Raw genomic sequence first — 25,511 nt, forward strand, 5'->3', positions numbered from 1 at the left:
TCTGTTGTACTGGTTCAGTTACGTATTGCTCCATTTTTGAAGTAATTCATACTATAAAACAAAATTTATTCAATGATTAAATAAATTAAGATGTGATCTTTGTAATTATTACAGGATGTTTATGAGCTATCAACTCCTCATCTCTGATGGAGAAAAATATATTAGTTGAACAAACTATAACAGCTGTGTCAGAAAGTAATCAACAAAACTGTAGTGCATCAAATTATCAAAAATTACACTCACATGATACTAATTCATCTAACTATGTATCAAACCAGCAGTTATTAAATGAACAATTTTCAAAAAAGTGGACAGAATTTTCAAAAGCAATAAGAATCTTGACTTGTTTTACAAAAATGTTCAGAAACATCAATAAAATATTTAACTATTTTAACAAAAATATACAAAGTAAAGTTACTCCAACTCAGCTGTAGAATTTGTTATTAATAGTGCTTCTAGGTAAATGTTTGTTTAGTATTACTGTTTCATAAATATATTGCAATATGCAATTGTATTATGCTGCTTCATTTTTATATTTTTCTTAGTTGTAACGGAAGACGATATCGTGTTCAACCTACTCTGAGCTGGTGAGACGTGGAAACTACAAGGTGCATCGCGATGTTGCAGGAAGACCTCCTACAACAACTCATTCCACAGCTGGTAAACATATAATCACAAAAAGCCTAGCGTCTTCATAATTTAACGCAATGTTTAAATTTAAATATAAATAATGCTAAATCTCACTAAAAATAATTATAAGGAAGTGTTTTTTCTATTATGCTATTGTTTGCAATAATATATTTTAAGAAATGCTGCAGTGTTGATTTTGTTGTAACCTTCTAGAAGAAACAAAATATTATATAATTATATAATTTATTATAGGTATCCATTTTTGAAACATAATAGGTAAGTATTTTATAAGAAAATAATATATAGTTTATGTAGTAATAATTATTTATTATACTTAGGTCAGTATTTTATAGGTAACTATAGAAACTATACTAAGTACCTAAATATTTTGAGTAGTATATAAATATTTTAAACTTATGTTAAGCAAAAATAATAAATAAATAATAATTAATTAATAACAATAAAATTATTTAATATATTTAAATTACAAGAGTTTAGCTTGTTTACTGTATAGCATGCTTAAGACTTAAAGTATAAATTAATTAACACCTCCTAATTAATAATTAATAAAAATATTATCAATACAATAAAATATGTATACACTGCAGTAGTTGTGGCCTATAGAAATAAATAAAATATATAATATACTTACCATATTTATTAGTAAACAAAGAAAATGATGTATGCCAAAAAGATGTAAATATACAATATATTTTGAGTTTTATAGTAGTTTTTTTAGACTGACTAAATATTTAATGTAATTACTATTATTTCATATAATAATATATAATATAAGTTATATGAGTATAATTTATAATTTAAAGGTAATATATAAATATTTTAAATTCATCATCACAATTAATAGGTAATTTAAAAAAAATAATATATTTGAAATAAAGTGATAAGAAAAATAATCACGATGATATGATATGAAACAATAATATTATGATATTTGAAATAAAGTGAAAAAACAGCGGGAATTCAAATCGGACCAATCAGAGCAACTAGGTTCTGAGTGTACCCACATTTGCAAATTACGCAATCCGGAGACGCGCGGACCGGACGAAAAAGACCCGCTCCGGGCCATAGCGTCGAGAACGCGACGGAAAGAGGTCTCGAAAGGCCGGAAAACCGGGCGAAAAGCGGAAAAAACGGTATACAAAAACAATAATAATGAGTAATGAGCAAATGAGCGATAACCGAACCGATAACGACGGCTGTTGGAGAAACGATAACGACGGGGAGATATGGGACACGACGACTGGAAGAAAAAAAACGGAATTTTTCGATTGGTCGGGACACTAAAGTGCCCGCGTTCTGGCGGATTTTTCGGGAAGCTCGTTTTGGTTTTATATTATAATGCCCGGTTGCACAAAAGATCAATAAAAACAGTTCAATAAGCTGTGATAACGGTCCAATAAACAGTCGGATAAATAACTTTATTGGTTCCTTAAAGTGTTGTTCGGTTGCACAGACATTTTTTTAACATTTTAATGGTTAGTGCTCTAACCATAGTTTAGATACCATGGTTACAAGAAATTATCATTCTATCATATATTTTTAATGTTATCAGTGTTAATTGTTATCGTTTTTATACTTTATTCAATAAACTCAATAAAGTTTATTGTAATAATTATTAATTATTAATTACCTACTAATTTGTAAATTTGTAATCGACTTTAAAATGTCTTGCATCAAAAAAAGAAGCAAGAATGTTTCCGACGCCGAGAAAGAGATTCTTATTGATCTCATAAAACCCAAACTTGCGATCATAGAAAACATTAAGGTGTGTATTTTAATTTATATATTTTTTTTTAATTATTTAAGAATCAAAGCACAAATATATATTTATATATTAAAGTATATAGCCGACTTTTAAATCATTGAAGTCTGTAGTTTGGCAGCCATACATAGATTGGGCAATGTAACTGATAATAAAAAATCGAATCTCAAACATTTGGCATATTTTATTGATATTTAATTATTATTATTCTATTGATCTTAAATTAATATTTATTACGGTTTAACACTCAAGTACTATTACTGAGTGCCCATGAAACATAGTTTTTGGTTCTACCATTTTCGAAAACCAAAAATCTTCAATTTTCATATTTTTGAAAAATTAAAAATTGTTTCTATTACAAAATTAATCATATCATTTTTGTTTCATATACTATGTAAAAAGACTGATAGTATTACAAACAAAATAAAAGGCAAGACATGGGAAGACATAACAATGGATTATAATGCATTGCAAACAACTGGCATAAGAACTATTGTCCAGTTAAAAGCAATGTTTGATATCATGAAGCGCAATACCAAGAAAGCCCAAAGCAGCGAAAAAGTAAATAATATTTTATTAAAATTATATTTATGTAATAAAGTATGTACTTATTTTAGTTAATGCTTGGTTATCCAATTTGTATATAGATCTAAATTATAGTTAAGTATTAAATGTTAAATTATGGACCTAATAAAATAATTTTGTTCAAATGTTTTTGGTATGTTAGATGACAATGAATTAATGATATTATTATTTTAGGTCAATACTTACTTACTCCAACCTAATGGACAAACGGAAAGAGAAAAAGAATTAATAGTTGATCTTATTTCATCAAATCAACTATCAATCGTATGTTATATATTTATAAATAATTTAATTACATATTTACATGTTAATTTTTCAAAAACAATTTATAATAGGAATTATGAAATTATTATTTTATTTATAGGATCAATCTGTTAATTTGGATTTTCAAACTCAAGCATGGGAAAATATTGCTGAGTCATATAATGAGCTACAAACAAGTGGAAAAAGATCAGTCAATCAATTAAAATTGTGCCAGGAAAATTTATTTAAAAAGGCTAAATTAGATATTAATAAAGAAAAAGTAAATAGTAATATTTCTTTTATGGTGTTTAATGCATTTATTTATACTATCATAATTTTGTATTTGTCTTCAGAAAGAAACCTACAAAACTGGAGGTGGGAAAGCTAATTGTCATTATACTACTACAAGTAGTAAAATTGCTGGTATGCTAGGTGAACGATTTCAATCACTAGAGTCTCCTTATGACTGTGATGGAGATTATCCTGTTGAAGTTTCATTAAATAGCCCAGATTTGTTTACATACGATATTGATCAAAATGTCAGTACTGTTAATGATGAGGGTTCAATATGTAAGTCATTATTAAATTAAATTAAAATAGTTTTTATTGTTAATGTTATATTCCTGAATAACATATTAAAATTATTTTATTATTAGATTGTGATCTAGGCCCAGATGATATAGGTTCTTCTGCAGATATGAGTGTTGTACAGCCAATTTCTATTGAATATAATGATGTGATAAGTGGTAAGAACTGAATTTTAAATTACATTTTATAGTAGAAGTAATATTTTTTTAAATTTTAATCATTTACTAGACAAGTTAAAAACCATCAATCAGCAGAGAAAAACAACCATTACACAACCTATTACAACATCTACACCTCTAAAAATTAATAAATCATCAAAACAATCAAATTCGAAGACAGCTTTTGAAAGTCTGAATGATATAACGTCACACCATTTAAGTACTTGTAACACAAAGAAAACATTTGTTGATCAATATAATGACGTAAAGCTTAAGAGAGCAAATGTTCAACTAGACATTGCAGAATTAGAAAAAAATATTTTAATTGCAAAACAAAAGGCAGATAGTGACCATTATCTTTCTCAAGCTAGACAAAATAAAATGAAGGAAGAGATTTTAGAACTTAGTCTAAAAAATAGTTTAAAGGAAATATGATTTTGTTATTTATTGGAACTACTAAAAACTAAAATAAATTTTGAAACGGTTTGTTTCAAATGTATATATAATTTTTAAACCTAGAATTTGTTTTATTGTTAATTTTTATATACTATTCAAGGAATAAATTTATGTTATTGTTAATTTTTATATACTATTCAAGGAAAGAATTTATGTTATTGTTAATTTGTATATACTATTCAAGGAAAGAATTTATGTTATTGTTAATTTTTATATACTTGCTATTAAAACTAAAAGAAATGTTACAAATTTAAAAAAAATTGTTTTTATTCTTATCAGATAGACTTGCACAAAATAGCACAACACAGTTATTAACAGTTACAACATATATAATAATATAGCTTATATATATTTAGTTATATTGTTAGACGTTCATACATCTATTAAGAAAAATAGTTTTCAATCAAATTATTTCTTACAGCATTTCCAACTTGCTGTACTGGCAAAGCGTCTAGTTCTTCAAATAATTCATCATCTATCTGCAGATCATTTTGTGGCATTGTATCATTTTGTTTTAACAAAATATTGTGTAAAACAGCCGTAGCCACAATAGTATTCAATGCTGATTTTGGTTGAATACGTAATCCAACAGACAAAACTGGAAAACGCCGTTTCAGCACCCCAAAAACTCTTTCGATCACATTTCTGGTTCCGATTTGAGCATTCTATAAATTCAATTTTTTTTTTCTTAACCATCATTATTAAAAAACTATTAAGTACATTGCTAATATTAATTTTATTTACTTGATACTTTTTTTCTGCAGCTGTGGTAGGATTTAACAATGGAGTCATTAAATATTTTCTGCAGGGATATCCACCATCTCCGAGAAGAAAACATCCTTTGAATTCATTATTTTCAAACTGTGCACGTAATAAACTATTATCAAAAATAGTACTATCATGTACAGATCCTGGCCATCTGTATAAATAATGCATTAAACACAACTGATACACCCATAAAATAATTTTGAAAGTATCAATTTCACTATTACCTAGCTACAATGTTCATAATTTCCATTTTGCTATTACATACAGCTTGAACATTAAAGGAGAAGTAACCTTTTCTATTCCTAAACTGTTCTCCTATATTGCTGTTCGGGGATTGGATTTTAATATGCGTGCAATCAATTGCACCAATTACTTTAGGGAATTGGCAGCGTCTATAAAATCCAATTTGAACTTCTTGTAGTTCGTTTTGTGTTTTTGGCATATTTATGAATAAAGGACGAAGGCAAGCTATACATTTTGACACACGTTTTATAATTCTGCAAACAGATGACTTGTGCACTTGAATATGATCACCAATAACAGTCTAAATAATTGAGACACAACTATGTCAATTAGGTATATAATATTATATATTACATTTTATAATTATTATTCCATATTATACCATTACATTTTTTGTTTATAATTATTTAATAAATGTATGGCTCATAAATGAATACATTTAGATAACTTACTTGAAATGCTCCAGTCGCATAAAATCTTAACGCTATTAATAATTGTACTTCTGGTTTTATTGCATAACTCCTATTAGTATCATGTTTTATGTCTTTTCCAATTACATTCAATAATATCATAAAGGTATTCTTCGTTAACCTACGGGGTACACAATTTGTAATTATTTTTATTTAAAATCTAACCCAATATTAATTATACTAGGATGGTAATAACACAGGGACAACATAGGTAAATTTAAACATGTTAGGTACATTTCTGTATCAGTTTCCTTCTCAAGTTGTTGAAGAAAACACATTCTGGTTAAAATAACACATTGTAAGTTTATTATTATTTCATGATTGTCACAACAATTTTTTATTTCTTAAATTGAGGCAAATGTTAATTTAAAATTGTGAACTGGATTTTTTTATACTAACAACCCCCCAAATATGATTGCTAGAAAATGTTTACATAGAATTACATTGCAAGATATCTTTATAACACATTATATAAGGGTGTTTATATGAAGGTAAACCAGAAACCTTGTCAAAACCATTTATATTTACCCCTGTTGACTCTCATATAGAGTATAGACTTACCTGAATCTATTTTTAAAATCTAAATCATCATAATGTTCAAGAGGATTAAAACGATCTCTGTATAATCGTGGTCGAGGAAGGTTTATCAAAACTTCAAACACTTCATGTTCTTCATCGGAATTCGATGATGATGATGATGATGATGATAAATACATTACTACTTTGACAAAGTAGAGAAGTTACCCGCTGGTATTCGTATTGACTTCGATATTAGTAAACTATAAACTGACAAACTGTAACTTACCTAACACTGATGAAGCAGAAAATAAGGTTGAACTCGTTTCAAAAATATTTAATTAAAATATGACAAATAATAATATTACCTTATCAGTTATCACAAAATAATTCGATATTATCAGATCAATAAAGTTATAGAACTCTTTTGAATATTTATCGAACCGAAATCAGGTCTACAACTTATCGAACCGATAACACAATATTTATTGGATTGATAAAACTTATTGATCCTTTGTGCAACCTGTCAAATTGTTATCGATTCGATAACCTGGTTATTGGACCGATAACTAGTTATTGGTCGTATGTGCAACCGGGCATAAGACTATTAAATATTAATACTTAAGAGGGCGTCACAGTAAAAGTGAAACGTATACAACGCTCAAGAGATGGCGTTGAATTTCATATCGCCGCCGTCGCGGTAGGCCGTAACCACGCCTATCGTGTACGCGACGGGGTCCGCGTGTTGTTATTGCGGGAGAGGTACTTTATTATTTCACAGACTGTCGTTTAGAACGTTTCGCGTCAAACGTCATTACAGGCCGTTACGTAAATTGTCGCCCGTGAATTCTATACGGTGCACTGACTCGCTACTGGCTAGCAAGTCGCAAACCTATTTTTTAATTAAAGCTCCTGTTTGCTTAAAAATATTAACCAATAAATTAAGCATACAAATTATTATACACCAGAACTCGATTTATATTTCTAACCCAATTACTTTTTAAAATACATATAAAATAATAATTTCATTACGATTAAATAGATTTTTTAGTAAAAGTGTTACGTATTTTACGTTGTAACTTATAAATGACATGAAGCAATTTTTGTTCGATAATTTAATTTTTTATTTATTAATAACATTTTAAATAGTTCTGATTAGTAAATATTGATGTATTTACTTATTTTAATTTTAAACATAATACCTACATAAAATATGAAGTTGATTGTTGTACATAATATTTATTAAATAAATACCTACTGTAATAATATAATTATTTATATTATTGCAATTGCAGTACCTATATGTAAAAAAAAACAATATGTATAAACTAAACATTTTTATTGTTCATATAATATATATAAATTAAAATTAAATTATATAGGTACTTACAAATGTACAGAACACATTTATTTACACATAATAATTAATTAAAACACAACATTTGGATTAATGACAATTTATAATAATTGATAACTTAAATTAATGCTAGCGGTTATATAGATAATGAATAACTGACTTACTATAATATTATATTACACCTATACTTTAATTTTAAAAATGTCATAATATGTACGTGAAATTATCTATATAAAATTTGCATAGTTATGTGTACAATAATAAAATGTAATATAATACATAACATTATACAATTAACATTTTATGTATTTATTTTGCGTTGTAATAAAAAAAAAATCATCTGCAACAATATTTATAGTTCCATATAAAATTAATTTTTATAGAAACTAAATAATTTAATATATTAATAAATACTTATGATACAAATATTTTTAAATAAAAATGGGTACAAATATTTTTTAATTTTTTAATTTTGACGGTTTTAAACCATTTCAAACGGAAGATTTGGATAAATATTGGTTTTATTATTATAACGCCGAACATTTTTTCTTTCCAAAGAGTCACCATCAAACTCTTAATTTTTATTGTATTTTTGTTTATGAGACTGGAGTATTAAGTTATGGGTAATGCTAGAAAAAAATCCTGCTAAAAGCTTTGTACTCCACCCAAAGGTTTGATATAAAAAAGTTATATTAATACCTGTGTCAACAATAGTTAATACTAATTTTGCAACAAAGAATATTCCCATTAGCCCAGATACAAAAGTTCCAATTGTCGTAAACCAACCCCATATTTTAAATAACTTATCTTCTACCATTTTTCCAAGCGTGTTTTCATCTATCAAATATTTGAATTGCAGACCTTGGTTAGTGGTATCATATCCCATAGATTGTCTGATTATATTATTCGTAGCAGCTTTCACTTCTTGCGGAAACAATATATGCTGTTGGAAAGCTTTCATTGTATCCTGCGTATATTTACCGGCATTCATAAGAAATTCCGGACTTTTATACGACCATGTCCAGGACATGGCCAGTTTAAGCCTTTGTGGTTTTTTAATTTCTTGAATATTTGGCAGAACGGCAAACCATTCACCGCCCAATTCGAACGCAGGTGGTAAAAGCACATTGCAGTCCACCTGTGTTCCAAATTACTATAAAATATGGGTTTTGGGCGCCATAAATAATGTTTTGTTGTTATATAATACTGGCAGTTCATTAAAACAATTTCTTTTTTGTGAAATTTCTACGTTGAATTTTTTACATTTTATTAAGTAGATAATTTCACTGACTTTTATTGCGGTAAACCCTGGTCCACCACCTATTAAATATGCCAATTCTGAAAGACTAGAAGATGCTAATGTGAGTCGTTGCTCAAGTAATTTTCTGTCTAGCTCACATTGTTTAAGTAGTATATCGTTATACAACGATGTAATAGTTGATTTGAAGAAATTTTTGACATAAACAAATTTTGTGTTTATGTAAGCTAATAAATTAGTATTTTGAGCAATTATGGTTTTTCGTGTGAAATAATTAAAAAATGTAGGTTCTGTTAAAATTAATAACTGCATATGTTCAGTTCTGAATAACTGGGATTCCTGTGCAAGCGAACGTTTTTTTGACTTTTTTTAAAACAAAGACTATTTTGTCAGTCTCCACAATATAAGTATATGTATTTGAACTTTCATCAATAATTGACGTAATTAATGACGCTGGTACATTATATAGGACACTGATATCGTGTTCTTCACAGTTTATGTTATTGTTTGACCAGATAGTTTCACCTTTAAAAGCATCAATGCCGTAATTGTCTGATAACTTAAGTTTTGTACCTGTTGGAAGTATATCCACTATTCGTCTTCCCGAACTTTCATTTACATCGCATGGTCTGTTATAACATTTTAATAATAATATTTAATTTTTAAAACTGTTATAACCAATATTCGAAACGGATGAAATACGCTGGTTTTTCAAAAATAATAACAAATTCGCGAATTAGTAGACTCATATATTCAATCAAATTTTAAATTAAAAATCATACTTGGATTCTTGATTACTACATATAAATTCATCAAATGTCAAGTTATGTAAAACTTTTTCAGTACCCCAATCATTAGTTTCATTATCCCTCAAATCCACCATTTTGCTAAAAAAATTTAATAAAACATATGTATTATAAATAAAAAATAATTATAGTTTTAGTTTTCATACAATAAAACTTAGATGGCTACAAATAATTAAAATTTACCTAATTGTTTCCCTCGATGAGCATGGTGGTTGATTGCCAGCACCTAAGGAAAAAGATTCCACAACAGGTTCTACGACATCTGGGTTGGAACTTTGTTCACACGAATTTAGTCAAATTAATAACCATATTTGATAATAATATAATAAATAGTTATACTTAGTTTTGGCACGAATTCCTAGAATATTCATCACTCGAGAACTCAGCGATTTTTTAACTGATAATTTTTTTTGATGGGAAGCGATGAGTTGTTTTTTTAGGTTGATCCATTTTCACGTTAAAAAAATTTAAAAAAATATAAAACCGTAATAAAATTCCAGTGAAAATCTAAGTTATTACTGATGTTAACAGTTAGACAAAATGACAATATTTGATATTTACTGTCATAATTTATAATCAATAATTGAATAATTAAATATTATTTAGATACTCACCCTCTTTCATGTTACCGACGGGCGACGACGTGAATACGATAAGTGTTGATAACAAATAAGAATGATATTCATGATCGGTTTCTATTAGATATGACTTAATAGCCATGAAGTTGGCCCGTGTGTTTGACCGTAAGATAATATTAGATCTAATTGCTTTACATGTGAATCCCTAAGGGCCCACAATGCGAGTTAGATCTTTATGTATTGTACTAAAATCAGTTATGTTTGTTAGGACGATACTTGGAAGTTTAACATTACTTTGTTTTGGTGAGGTTTCGTTAGATTGTGTAACGAGTAGAGCTTCTTTTGTGACGAAAACGTTATCCTGTTCATCCGTTTCCAAGGCTTGGAATCGGTTTGGCGAGACAAAAAATTTGCTTTTTTTATCCTCATGATCTGGTGAGTTGGTTGAGGTTGACGATAGAGCTCTCTTTGACGAATTATCTCCCGTTTTCTTTTTTTGAATTTTGTTCTTGTTTATAATGACGATTGGTGAGACGATATTCGCCATTAGCGTGTTTTTAATGACTCAATTAATGAAAATTGGTTTGATAACAAAACGCATTACGAACGGAACGCACATGTTACCGTTATGGCTGTCTGAGCCCGACTTATAATACAGTTTAAAACCATATTTAAAACTATCAAAAGTGTATGAAGTGTATATTATAGTGAGTTTTACATTTACAGTTTAAACTTGATCCAACCTCTGAACGATCTGAACCAAGTTCAAACACTATTGTAAAACAGACTCATAAAGAATCTTTTTCCTCCCATTCTAATATAAATAGTAAACACCTATTATATTATTCTCTAAAAATCCTGGTACCTACATACTTATACCTACATTATATTTTTTTTAAATTTTATAATTATCTTGGTAATATTATATATATATATTATGTTGCAATATTGTACATAATAATGCATATTTTGTAATATTTACCGGTAACTTTTGGTTTACCTGGATTTACATAACTATTTTGTTTCTAAAATTAATTTAAAAGTGAACCGAAGGTATTTATTACAAAATACGAGAAGTGTACCGTCAATTTATCGTAAACAATTTACCGCGCGACAATTGATTGCAAACCAATTGATCGCAATTGCAATTTACCGCACAATAATTGATCGCAAACTATATAGGTTATTTCAGGGTTATTTTAAGGCCAATATTATTTTTTCGTAACTTTATTCGATCGTTAACGATCAAGTCTTATCTAACATTATACTCGTACCCTATTTTATCAGTCCGTATTTTTCCCTAAGTCGTATAGAATATAGATCACCATGAAAATATATCAGTACTGACACAATCGTCAATCGGTATATACTAATAACTTCGTCTAGCCGAAGTACTGTACATAGAATATGGCTTTAGAGTTTAGAGTACGTATTAACCTTCGAGCGGGCGCTCATTTTGCAGTTACACACGCGGCGCGCGACGGTATTAACACCGCATAATTTAGAGCTGCATTTGAATTTATGTTTATTGTTTATATCAGCGGTTCTCAACCTGTGGTACGCGTACCACTAGTGGTACGCGGAGAGCTCATAGGTGGTACGCGAAGAAAATCTTCCTTTATAAAAAAAATTGGTACGAATTATTATTAACATTAAATATTATTTGGTTTATTTAATGTTTATTTGATGGTGTGGAGGTCGTTTGTAATCGTAGCAATTAAGATAACGATATTCTCATTAATATAGTATAAATTTTATATTATAAATCGATAAACTTTATTGGATAAGCCCGACAAAGCGTATTCTTATTTCACAATTATGTGTTTTTACCTTAGTTTCGTGAGTTCCTTCAGTTTATTCACGAGTGGCATACGCGTTGTTTGCATCAAGTGTATTTTATATTAAAATTTTATATTTTTATGTAGTTTTTTTCGTACTTTTTTTTGATATAAAATTTAGTAAAATGAAAAGATTTTTAGAAAGCGAAAGCACAAATACTAAAAAACAGAAAACACAGGCGAATCGTAAATATGACGATAGTTACTTACAATTTGGATTCGTTGTAAAATTTGGTTCTGAAAATTCTACTCCGTTACCTCAATGTGTAATTTGTCAAGAAACACTTTCAAATCAAAGCATGAAGCCATCGCTACTTAAGCGCCACCAATTATCGAAGCATCCAGAAACAGAAAATAATCCCATTGAATTTTTTCAGAGAAAATTAACTGCATTCCGAAAGGAATCGAAATGCATGTCTAGTTTTACAAACTTTAATGAAAATATCGTTAAAGCATCTTATTTAGCGAGTTTAATTATTGCTAAAAATGGAAAACCACACACAATTGGGGAAACACTAGTGTTGCCAGCAGCAAAAGAAATCGTGCGATGTGTTCTTGGAGACAAGGCTGCAAAAGAGATTGAAAAAGTGTCACTTTCAAACGATACTGTCAAAAGAAGAATTGATGACATGTCGTCAAATATAAAAAATAAATTATTGCTTTATTTGAAAGATTGTAATTTCTTTGCTCTACAAATTGATGAGAGTACTGATATTACTAACATGGCTCAATTAATGGTATTTATACGTTTTGATCGCAATGATGAAATTATTGAAGAGTTTTTGTTTTGTAAGCCTTTACAAACCCACACAACATCTGAAATTATTTTTACCACCATTAATGAATATTTGATTGAAATAAATCTGCCGTGGAGTAAATGTGTGGGTTTTTGTTCTGATGGAGCAAGGGCAATGACTGGAAGGCTGAGCGGAGTTGCAACAAGAATAAAAAAAGTTGCCCCATTATGTAAAACTATGCATTGCATGATTCACCGGCAAGCATTAGCATCTAAAAACATGCCTAAAAGTTTAAAATTAGTTCTTGATAGTGCTGTAAAAATCGTAAATCTAATCAAAGCCAGACCTCTCAATTCAAGACTATTCACAGTATTATGTAATGAAATGGGCAGTACTCATAAATCCCTTCTTCTCCACACAGAGGTAAGGTGGCTTTCACGAGGAAAAGTCCTCACCAGGCTATTCGAGCTAAGGTCAGAAATTTTATTACTTCTGACTGATATTGATGAAGAAAAGTCCAAATTGTTTTGTGATGACGAATGGCTGTCAAGACTAGCTTACATGGCTGACATATTTGATCGTTTAAATATTTTAAATTTAAGTCTGCAAGGTTCAAACACAAACATGTTTTATGCTAGTGATAAAGTTAATGCATTTGTGAGAAAATTGGATTTATTTATTTCTCAAGTATCTAAGAATGATCTTTCAGCATTCGAGACACTAAACACATTTTGGAAAAATAACGAAATTCAGCCAAATTCAAATATAATTACAGACATTTCGGAACACCTGCAATTACTAAAATCCAATATTTTACAATATTTTCCAGAGGATAACTCAGAAATGAAATGGATCATAAACCCTTTCGAAGATGATTATATTAAAAACATTCCAGAAGGTATTTTGGCAAAAGAATTATTTATTGACTTAACCAGTGACTCTACCCTAAAAACCGCTTTCAAAACCAAAAATATCACTAATTTTTGGCTGGACGTGAAACAAGAATACTCGGCATTGTCCACACAAGCTTTACAGTTTCTAATCCCTTTTGTATCAACATATCTGTGTGAAAATACATTTTCTCACTTATTTTACACAAAAAATAAATATAGAAGTAGATTAAACGTAGAAAATAATTTAAGACTTCAAGTTAGCAATTTGGAGCCCGATATTGACGTCATTGTCCGTTCAAAACAACAGCAATCGTCTCATTGAAATAAAAAGTAAACCATAATAATTATAATAATTTTACATATTTAATTTTTTTTTTTATTTTTAAGTTTTTTTCTTTCTGTGCATTACTCAATTAAATACTTTATTTTTTATTATATATTTATATATTTTATATTATCTCATTTTGTAATTCCTAATGAAATAAAATTCTATACATACATATAACATAAACGTATACATTATTAATAAGCAAAAAAAAAAAAATGGTCAGGTGGTACGTAAAAATTTTCAAATTGTGTAAATGGTACGTGACTATAAAAAGGTTGAGAACCGCTGGTTTATATGAATCTTATAGTTTTTTCAATAGACAATATTAATCCGTACGTTAATTTAGAATAAAAAAATAATTGAATGTTGTGAAAATAATGTTGAAGAAACATATTTATTGACTAATATGCAAAGAATATTAAAATAATATGAACATTTATATTCAAAAAAACATATATTTATGAACAAATAAAGTTGAAACCAGTCTTTTATTTTCTATGACGTCCTCTTTTAACAAAATAAATTATATAAACATCCTTTTTATACATTTTTGAGTTAATTAAACGATAACTTACTAAAACTTTATAATACATTGGCAAATTATTATACTAACATAAATAAACAGATGATACAATAACAATCTTATTAGACTTTCATATAACATAAGTAGATACAAAACAAAATTACAAAATAAGTGTTTTTGAGAAATAGACTTTAAACTATAACTAAATTTTTTAAATATCACTTTCTTGTGAACAAATAAAATGAGAAATTTTTGTTACGAAAAAATACGAATGAGAAAAAAAAATTAGTTATACGTCCTCAAAATATTCTTGGTCGTCACTTTCGGGTTGCACACACGAGTTACATCGAACAGTTTTGGTTGAATGATTTTTACAAACGTGATTACCACATTGGCAGCAGGTTGTCGACGTTCTGTTGTTTTTTCTTTTACCACACAAAACGCAAGCTCGACTTTGTGCTGGAGGAATAGGTTCGGCAGGTGGTTTGTATTTTTCCAAAAATACCTTGATATCTTTAGGAAGGCTTGCAAATGTGGCTCGATAATTCAGATTTTCTCTCATTAGGTTGAGCGCTAGGTTGAATGTGTATATTCTTCGGACAATGGTGGAGTCTGGATTATTGGCTTTAAAAATCTTGTAGGAATTGATTGCTGCTAAATCGAGAAGGCGGAAAAATACTACCATTGGCCACCTACGAGTATTTCTCAACGTGGAACATCTGGCACACATCAAATCTACCGTGTCTACTCCACCTTTAGTAGCGTTGTAATCCATTATTTGGTTTGGTTTACCTGTACCTTCATCAGTGAAATTATCATCGTGCATTGAAGATAACACAAGTACAACTTTTTTCTTTTTCGTCACCATAGATACTAGCGTCATGTCTGGTTGGGCACCGAATTGATGTGTACCAGGTTCCAAATTTCTATGCTGAACAATAAATTCGGGAGGTATTTCTTTTTTGTTTTTTTTTTTAGGGTGCCCATAAAAGTTAATCCGTTTTTTAGTAAGTTTTCAGCTAATGGATAACTGCTAAACCAGTTGTCGGTTGTAACGTTTCGCTTTGATTTTTGAATAGGTTCAGTTAGTCTGGTAACTATATCATAGGGCTTGTTCGATGTCGCAAAAGGGCCCGTGTCTTGCTTTCCACAGTAAATTTCTAAATTATACGTATAAAACGTTCGGGCATCGCACAGTGCATACATCTTTAGTCCATATTTAGCCGGTTTTTTGTTCATGTATTGAATGAATCCACAGCGGCCTCGGAAAGCGACTAACATTTCATCAATAATGGCGAATTCGCCGGGAGTATATGACTGTTGGGAGTTAATTACAAAGCAATTCAATAGGTCTCGTATTGGGGCCAATTTATCATTTTTTACCCGATCTGTCCTTGTACTTATATCATCGAAACGTATGCACCTCATAAGAAATCTGAAGCGCCTCTCACTGAAATTGGCACGTAAAATCATAAGACCGGTTCCATTTGAGGTAAACAATTCACTCAAATTTGTTCTATTAGCCCTCTTTACAGCAATCAAAAATAAGGCCCCGAAAAAAGCTTGTATTTCTTTTTGATTTGTTAATCTAAAATCACGGTCCCTACTATTAGGGTTTGCAAGTTTTCTCCATTGAATGTAAGTATTTATGTGTGAAACTATTTTATCGACTATATCCAGAGAAAAAAATTGTGAAAAACATTCAATTTCTGTTTTACATTGACGAGCAGCTCCTTTTGGGCCGGGAAAAATCTTGATTATATTTTTTGATTTTGTTTTTGAAATACTTGCTATTGGTTCGTTAGCCCACTAAGTCTCACCATCTTTACCAATAAAAAAACGAAAATTCTCACCTACACTTTCTTCAATTTCATCTGCAGTGGACGGTGAATCTAATTCCTCTTCAGAATCACTGTCATGATCCGAGTTTTCAATTACCTCTGGCTCGAAATCAGGATTATCATCATGATCTGAGCCATAGTCATCAAGTACATCATATTCATTATCCTCATCTTCCAATTCTTGAATAATCCTTTCAATGTCTTCTGGTCTGTTATAGTATTCATTACGCTGTCGATGATACCTGGTAGGTACAAACAATAAACATAATAATATAGTACCTACATAATAATAATAATAATAATAATAATAATAATAATAAAATTATAAAATAATAATAAAAAATAAATAATAATTAATTATAATAAAAATAATAATAATAATAATAGTCATAATAAAATTATAAAATAACACTTACATATTAAAATATTAGCGATATCAGGCGCAGGTTGAAATAGAAACGGCAATAGGCGCATAACGGTATTAACACCGTAGTTACATATTCATTGGAAGTAATCGTGTTTGAAACTAAATAACAGCGCACCCGAAAATGCTAAAATTATAACAACTGCCTTATCTTACGACTAGATAAGAAATTAGAGATTATCTAATGGATAGGTTCGCTGCATGAAACTTACAACGAATGGGCGCGATTATTTTTAAATGTGCGGTGTAAAAACCGTCCACGCGCCCGCTCGAAGGTTAAGCGAAAAAAATAAGTATATGCTTATTTATCAAGGTTTTTTATACGTAAAAGAACGAGAACATGACAATAAAACATACTGGAAATGTTCTGAATACAAAAAAATTCACTGCAAAGGTCGTTTACACGTAGTAGACTACAAAATTACTAAATGTATTGAACATAACAATCACGTTCCAAATGCAGCAAAAATCGAAGCGAAAAAAGTTATTTCAACTTTAAAGAAAAATGCATCACAAACAACTCTCAGCACACATTCAGTTTTAGGAAACGCAGTTATGCAGGTAATTCATATTTTAGTTACATATAGAAATGGAAAAAATAATTAATTATTCAAATTAAACTAAATTAGGTAACAAGTGCAGTTTCCGCAGAAATGTCGAGTGTTAATATATTGAAAAGGACAATTCAACGTGTACGCCAAAAGGAGGAAGCGGCACCAGCTAATTCAATTAATTTTGAATTTATTATACCAGATAAATATAGATATAACTCCAATGGTAAATTATTTTTAAAATTCGATAGCGGTCCTACTGAATCACGTATTTTAATATTTACAACTCAACAAAATTTAGATTTTATGAGTGAATGTGATAATTGGTTTTGTGACGGTACATTTTCAGTGACACCTCCCATTTTTGCTCAGTTATATACTTTACACGGGGTATGTTATCCCAACGTTATTCCTAGTGTTTACGTAAAAATAAAATATATTACTGCCAAATAAAAAAGAAAAAACTTACCGTCACATGTTTGAAATTTTAAAATCACCGAAGTTAAATTTAAATCCAAAAAGTGTTATGATAGATTATGAAAGAGCACAGGGCCGGCGTTAGGTAATATTTGTGAGGGGTCGTGGTTAACAAAAGTGACGACTGAAATTCATGCATAACTATAAAACCCTAAAAATATTTTTTTGCAACACTCAAAATGTCAAGTTTCTGTTTCTAGTGTTTCTACTGATCCAAACTATGTTGAAGCAAAAACTCAGCGTCGAAATTTTGATTTTTTTTTTACAGCGCCATCTAGTGTATATATTTTTCAATTTCAATATTCACTATTAATTATGATATTGTTCTAGAGTAAGAATTCGTCAAACCGTTTATAAATAAAACAATAAAACTATAATAATGTTTTTGTATCATATGATAAAGATAAATAAAATCCTAGAGACGTTCTTCAATTATTTAAATCACTATTTACCAACAGTATTGCCTTTTTACTTAAAATTTTTGATTGAAGCAGATTTTTTAGCATCTCTATCTATTTTGATTTTAAATGGGTATCATAAAACAATAACTATTTTTTATAACAAATAAGTATTATAGTATATTACATTTTACAAAATATCATTTAATATAAAACATTGTCAGAATATGCATTCAAAAAAAAAAAACAAAAATTATAATAAATTAATATATTATAAGTATATATGTATATTACACTGAAATCCTTCTTTCTTTTAACGATGCCCATATTTGTATCATATTTGTCATTTCAATATTATCTAAAATGTCTTTCTCAGAATCAAGTATAATCAAATTATTTAATCGGAAACTGGTCATAGTAGTTCTTAAATGGTTTTTGATTAATTTTAACTTGCTGAAACATCGTTCATTTGAAGCTGTGGTAACTGGTGATGTTAATGCCAAACGACAAAGTTCATTAGCCATAGGAATTATAGACCTTAATTTGTTGGCTACATCCATGACATTAGCCAATGATTTAGCATTTTCAGTTTGTAGCCTTAATATATTTATCTCACATAATGCGCTATTGAAATCTGTTACACTAGACATATCACAGTTTTTCGGAAATAAGGAAAATGCTTTTTCTACATCTTCTACAGTTATATTTGAACTTATAGGCACTGATAATACTTTAAAAAGTGGTTGAATACAAACCAGACAAGATTTCAAATTTTCTGATGACAAACTGATTAATGTGTCCAGAACTTGAAGAAATTCTTTTCTGTAAAAGTCTTCATAAGTCAAGTATACATGTGATTGTTGATTTGAATCAATTTTTTTTGGTTTTAATCTTTTTCTATGATGTTGATTAAAATCCCCATCAAAATCAATATCTAGTTTTAGACAAAATGATTTGGCACTGGCTATAAGTTCATTTATCAGTGTACTATTGTTTCTAGTTTCTGTAAGTGATTTAATCGAACTATCAATTAATATCAGTGCGTCTACTATATTTAGATCTTTGGTTTCCAATGTTTCAGTCAATATTTTCATTTGGTACATTATATGGTTCATGAAGTACATACAAATGATAAAATCAATTGATAAACATTTCTTTTCAAGTCCTAATGCTTGTACTCTAGTTTTTTTATCAATAGTTGATTTTGTAGATATTTCATGTAAAACTGAAACAATTTCTTCAAAAGACAGCCAAACCGCCAGTAGAAATTCTGCCCTGGCAGTCCATCTGGTCTTAGACAAATTACGAAGCTTCAAAGATCCTTCAATTTTTGATAGAGCTTTATCTAAAGTTATACTTCGTTTAGTACTTGAAGAAAAAAATACATACAAACTTTCTAAGGTGAAAAATAAGTCACAAACTATAATGCTTGCTTCACAACTATGTTCTACAAATGTATTTAATCTATGGGCCTGGCAAGGGATATATGGTATATGATAACCAACTAGTTCAGATAACATGGCTTGAGCTCCTTGAAATTTTCCGGACATACTGCTTGCATAATCATATGATTGAAATGCAATACGTTCCAAATCAAGACAATTTTTAGTCAACACATCACAGATATTTTGAGCTGTACCTTTTCCAGTTTTATCAGTTACTTCCAATAATTCAAGTAATCGCTCTAATACTTTTCCTGATGAATCCACATAACGGACACAAACCGACATCTGGTCACGATTAGACAAATCTGGGGTAGTATCTGCCATAACTGAATACATTTTTGCCGCATTTACTTCATTAACTACTTGATTTTTTGTTTCCAAAGCAAGTAATGCGATGAACTCATTTTGAGAGTCATGACTCATATAATTAACGTGATAAGGTCGAAATTTGGCTTCTTCTATCCAAGTCTTCATAACTGGACAGTGATGTGATAAAAGTAAAACAAGTTGATTAAAGTTCCCATTTTTCTCATCTCTGTCTCCTCTGAAAGGTAATCCTTGACGTGCTAAAGTACGAGATACATCAAACAAAATTTTAATCACATCTTTATGAAATTCTTTCTGCTGAATAAAGTTTATGGCTTTTTTTCTATGTTCCTTATTAAGAAGTCCATCAATATGATTAGAATGTAAAATAAAATTACTGTAATCGTTCAATGCGAATTGGTGTGATTTTGATGTAAAATGTAATTCTAATTTTCCTTTTCTGTTTTTACCTTTAGATTTCATCTTGTGCTATGTCCTAACTCCTTCTTTTGTCCATGATGTTTCACCACATGAACGATTCGGGCCAGTAGAAAATAATCCACATATAAAACAGTAAATTGAATCATTATGTACACTGTACTCTAAATATGGATATTCTGTGAACCAATTTGAATTAAACTGTCGTTGTCTTCCTTGAGGTATATCGACGTTTATAGGATATCTTGGTAATTTTGGTTGAAAAGGTCCTAAGCTTAATAAATAATTTCGTTGAGAGGACGACTGAACTTTTTCTCTTTTTCCAGGGTCGTGGTCCAAGAGTTTATCAATTATATTATTATTTCCATTATTGTGACCTAAAGATAATTCTGATGTCAGTACAGATGTAGCCATATTTACAAATTCATTAGACTTTTCCTTGATGGAAGAAATCATACTGATACTTTCAATTAAAAAAGATATAGGATTAGGAATAAAACATTAGTAACTTTTGTAAGGAGATTATTGCATTCACTTAACATACAAAGTAACGCAGATAATTGTCCAACACAATCTAACCATGTATGGTCTGTGGTAGGTACTAGTGATATATCAGCTTGTTCACCAACTTCCATGATGCATTGATTGTTTTCTACTTTTTCACAAATGTTTTCAATTTTACTCTGCATTTTCAAACTACAAAAATAAATAATACCTAATTCAGTTTTTAATAGACCTGAACATATTTGTTGGCAAGGCTGGGCACTAGACTGATAGGTAACTAAATTTAATATTTGATATTATAATATGTGTGGATAATTAATTACATTTTAATGATTAATTTGGTAATTATAATTTAGTATGGTTGTGGACGTTAGGTAAACTAATAAATAAAAATAATTATTTTGTTGAATTACTTCATACACAAATTTATTTAAAACTTAAACTTAACAAGATTTAAAAGAATGAATATAATCTGTATTTTCTCATGGAATTAATTTGCAATTTTTTAATTTTAAGCAATTTAGGTATGAAAATATTTAATATTTAAAATACTCATACTTTTTTAAAAATTTAAATCTTAAAAAAATTATAGATAATATTCTTGCTTTACAAATTGATAATCAATAAATTCACTTAAATATTAAAGCTAAGTGCTAACGACACCAAATTGTTAATGCTAAACAAAAATTTGTTATGGCGGACATCCATATGACACAGACAACACATGTGGGTGTGCATACATGTAAAAAGTTCAAAAAATATCAAGCATATCAAAATATGGTCTTTAACTTTTAGTAGGTATATTTAAAAATTCCAAAAATCAGAATTTAAATAACTACATTATTAAAAAAGAAGGGGGGAAAGGGCATACTAAGTCAATCATCTTACATAATACTATCAGCAATAGATAAAAATGATAATTTACTAATTTGTATTTTTATCCCTTATAGCTGTATAATTTCTGTTTTGTTATACCAAAGTATAATTCAAGTATTTTACCTTCATGTCTAAAGTATTTCCAAACACAATGTCTGAGTCAGTTTTCGTTTGTACAACATCTGATGAATCCACTAATGACACTAGTGAGATAGACTGATCAGGACTCTATAATACAAAGTATAAACAGTTTTAAAATAATACAATTTATCTATAAAATAATTTACCTTATTATAAATTACAGGACTTAAATGCCTAAGTACTTATTATTGTACTAGTATCTGTATATTTAGTCTAATATTTAGTTAAGCTAAATTTTACCAGATCAGAGCTTTGTTTTCTATGAATGATAAATAAATGGTATAAACTATAAAATTAAGGTCTACAGAGTTTAAATTAATATTAAAGGTATTTATCTATTACAATTTATAGTAATATTTCTGATTGTTTTTAAAAATTTTAAATACTTAAATAATGTAATTACGTACCTGATTTTTTCGTTGAAAGTTAAGTTTGGCAGCACTAAAAGGGTTATTGGCTTTTCCAAAACTAATGTCTTTTACTTTGACATTATTACCCCCATGCATTTTCATTTCATGTTTACGTCGATAATCATGGTCAAACGAACTTCCACATGACAAACATTCGACCTTAGTACGTTTGCGTTTTATTTTATTGTTGTCACACATATTTAAAAACGTAGTACTAATTATATTAATATTATTTCAAAATGTAAACATATAAATGCACTTTGCTACTTTCTAACGAGACGACGTATTACAACTATATTAAACAACTATGATTATAAATATTGTTTCATGATAATAACTATTACATGTTCAGCAAGCTGTTCGTCAAAAATATTACTATGTCTATTTTTATCGTCAGTATGCGATAACGTTGAGTGGTAAATACGTCCTGCTAAGTGCCAACTGCCAAACGGCGACCGTTTGCTATCTGGGTTCCAGGAAATACGTTTATTTAGCCCGTGTAAATGTATAATACAATAAATGTGAAATGTCGATATTAATTTTAGCTGCAGAGGCACAATTGGCCCATTATACTTAAAATAGAACATACTTTTCCACTATGGTTTATTTTTATTTTTTTTCATATTTTTCATATTTTTTTTTATTTTTATATTTTATACATATTTTTTTTGTATTTGACGATGTGTTGATGTGCCGACTGAAATATTAGGTTAAATGAGTGAGGGGTCGTGACGACCCCTTAAACCCCCCTTCGCTCCGGCCCTGAAAGAGCAGCTTTAAATGCAATCGAAACGGAGTTTTGTAATACCGAGGTAAAAGGTTGCTTCTTTCATATGTCGCAATACATTTGGCGTCATATCCAAGAATGGGGCCTACAGACAACTTATCGAAATGATCCAGAGTTTTCATTACGAATTCGAATGCTACCAGCATTAGCTTTTATTCCAGAAGCAGATGTAATAAAATGTTATAATGCATTACTAGTTACAAATTATTACACAGATAATGAAGATCTACTGGCGCCGCTGATGGATTATTTTGAAATACAGTAGAACTTCGATTAACCGTCACTCTCTGTTATCCGTCATCGGTCATCGCCGAAAAAAAAAATAATTAGGCGATTAGACGATTGTGATAAACTCGTCGTGGTGCCCAACACAGTAACTATAAAGTGTATAAAAATAGTTTGTAATATGTACATATCCAATATGAACGATAAACATGATAAACGAACTATAAATTTATGTGTGTATGTATTGTAATTTAATCAGTGACCGACGTACAGCCTACGTGTAAGTGTGTACCGTGTGTATTAGTGTTTTCGTAGTTTATGTGTCGTGTACACACACGTAAAAATATAATAAATGTGTGTATATGTATGTACACGTTTTTTTTTTTGCAAAATTTCCGTTAATCGAAGTTCTACTGTACATGGGTAGAAAAATTAGACAGGAGAGGAAAAAGAAAGCCGCCAAAGTATGCAATCACATTATGGAACTGTTTTTCAAGAGTAATTCAAGATTTGGCTACCACAAATAATGCTATAGAAGGATGGCACAATTGTTTCACATCAGTTGGAAATCAAATTGGAAACCGATAAGCAGTTTAGATCAAATTTGGTATGTTTTTAAAATATGTGTTTTGCTAGATTATAACTATGATTAATATTAAGTGTTTGTATGCAGATTCACCCCTAGTTATATTATAGTAAACATATTTTGAACAACAAATTATGTTAATATTGTTTGCTTTAGATAACTTAAAATTCATTTCCAAGTATAATTGTCATCTGTAAATGTTAAAAATCTTAAATAATAATAAGGATCCAGATCATTCCCGTTATCTAGCCTATATATGAATCACATTTTGTTTATATTATATAATATCTAATATTATTTAATAAATTCTTTATTTTTATACAGTTGTACCTATCATTTTTATTTCAGAATTTTACCTTTTGAATTATAGTTATAAATTATTGATGTATTGAAAATAAGATGAATATTAATATTATCTCTTTCAGATGCCTTAAGAGGTTCATCCCAAATTCAAAACTATTATAAACAAAGAATTTGATATTCCATTAGCAACATGGTTAGCGCATGCAAAATTTAGAATACACAACAAAAATATTGACAAAATAACTAATAATAACAGTACAACTCTTTAAAAAACATTTTCTATTAAACTTTTTTGTACTATTATTTAATATTTCAAACAAGAGGAAAAGGAATTTGTTTTAATTTAATTTTTTACAATTTTATATTATTATATGTATCATGTATCTTATATATTGTTTCGTACATTTTGTTTATGTATAAATAATAAATAATTTGAAGAAATACGTACCTATATATATGTATAATAACTTAGACTAAGCTTGATAATGATTTTTTCTCTTTTGCATCAGTCCAATTATATGATGCAGCAAATTTATCAGTAAAAAGTTTTCTTAAAATCAATTTTGTAACATCATCTGTTTTATTTCCTCCTATTCTGCAAACAGCATTAAACTAGAACAAAATGTTTTTCTTGTAAAAATACATTTTAAGTTTTTAGGAAGAATAGTGAACAAATATATTTAACTTTGTAGTTTTTTAATTACTAATTTATAAAATGTATACTCATATGAGTTTATTAAGAACTTTTAGAAAATTAGATTTCAAATACAAATATACATTCAAAATAACATTTGAAATATCTAGTAATAAAAAATGTATTTGAAAAATATTTTCAATTCAGTAAGACTTATTGTATTTGTAATAATGTAATAATAAAATATAGAATAATATATATTATATAAAAACATATAGTATATACAATTTAAGATTCCACTAACTTATATTTTAAATGTATATGTATAGTAATTATTACAACTTTAAAGATATTATACGTATACAGGGTGTTCCAAATTTCATGTGACAGCATATTTTAGCATGATA

The 25,511-nt window shown here is 28.8% G+C and overlaps 5 protein-coding genes and 1 pseudogene across 5 annotated transcripts; 4 read left to right on the top strand and 2 right to left on the bottom strand.

Annotated features, from left to right (window-relative positions):
* Window positions 1-114: 114 nt before the first annotated feature.
* LOC112603921 lies at window positions 115-747 on the top strand (annotated as a pseudogene).
* A 1,555-nt stretch (window positions 748-2,302) lies between these two features.
* LOC112603922 lies at window positions 2,303-4,608 on the top strand (the record flags this gene model as incomplete). Its single annotated transcript, XM_025352750.1, has 8 exons — window positions 2,303-2,416; window positions 2,816-2,974; window positions 3,173-3,262; window positions 3,363-3,452; window positions 3,595-3,811; window positions 3,898-3,987; window positions 4,058-4,405; window positions 4,586-4,608. Coding segments are annotated over 8 exons (1,131 nt in total), but the record flags the coding sequence as incomplete, so codon positions are not given.
* A 218-nt stretch (window positions 4,609-4,826) lies between these two features.
* Window positions 4,827-6,640, bottom strand: LOC112603923 (putative nuclease HARBI1). Its single transcript, XM_025352751.1, has 5 exons — window positions 6,486-6,640; window positions 5,907-6,045; window positions 5,436-5,755; window positions 5,188-5,362; window positions 4,827-5,108 (listed from the first exon to the last, which is right to left on the bottom strand). The coding sequence occupies exons 1-5, from the start codon at window positions 6,638-6,640 to the stop codon at window positions 4,827-4,829; spliced, it is 1,071 nt and encodes a 356-aa protein (XP_025208536.1).
* A 5,762-nt stretch (window positions 6,641-12,402) lies between these two features.
* On the top strand, window positions 12,403-14,229 carry LOC112603924 (zinc finger BED domain-containing protein 5-like). Its single transcript, XM_025352753.1, has 2 exons — window positions 12,403-14,048; window positions 14,127-14,229. Exons 1-2 carry the CDS (start codon window positions 12,403-12,405, stop codon window positions 14,227-14,229), a joined length of 1,749 nt encoding a protein of 582 aa, XP_025208538.1.
* Window positions 14,230-15,047: 818 nt separating this feature from the next.
* On the bottom strand, window positions 15,048-15,641 carry LOC112603925. Its single transcript, XM_025352754.1, has one exon. It carries the CDS (start codon window positions 15,639-15,641, stop codon window positions 15,048-15,050), a length of 594 nt encoding a protein of 197 aa, XP_025208539.1.
* Window positions 15,642-17,880: 2,239 nt separating this feature from the next.
* Window positions 17,881-24,169, top strand: LOC112603926. The gene is given in 4 exon segments (XM_025352755.1): window positions 17,881-18,000; window positions 18,002-18,131; window positions 23,341-23,612; window positions 23,996-24,169. Coding segments are annotated over 4 exon segments (696 nt in total).
* Window positions 24,170-25,511: the final 1,342 nt, after the last annotated feature.

The sequence above is a fragment of the Melanaphis sacchari genome, unplaced genomic scaffold (assembly GCF_002803265.2).
Source record: "Melanaphis sacchari strain LSU unplaced genomic scaffold, SCAv2.0 Contig1144_pilon_pilon, whole genome shotgun sequence".
Classification (NCBI taxonomy): domain Eukaryota; kingdom Metazoa; phylum Arthropoda; class Insecta; order Hemiptera; family Aphididae; genus Melanaphis; species Melanaphis sacchari.

Coding starts and splice junctions, on each gene's coding strand:
- LOC112603923 (XM_025352751.1), bottom strand. CDS start 6,640: ATGTATTTATCATCATCATCATCATCATCATCGAATTCCGATGAAGAA. Junction 5,756..5,906: donor ATGCGACTGGAGCATTTCAA/GTAAGTTATCTA, acceptor TCAATTATTTAG/ACTGTTATTGGTGATCATAT. Junction 5,109..5,187: donor CTGCAGAAAAAAAGTATCAA/GTAAATAAAATT, acceptor TTGAATTTATAG/AATGCTCAAATCGGAACCAG.
- LOC112603924 (XM_025352753.1), top strand. CDS start 12,403: ATGAAAAGATTTTTAGAAAGCGAAAGCACAAATACTAAAAAACAGAAA. Junction 14,049..14,126: donor TTGTCCACACAAGCTTTACA/GTTTCTAATCCC, acceptor AAATAAATATAG/AAGTAGATTAAACGTAGAAA.
- LOC112603925 (XM_025352754.1), bottom strand. CDS start 15,641: ATGACGCTAGTATCTATGGTGACGAAAAAGAAAAAAGTTGTACTTGTG.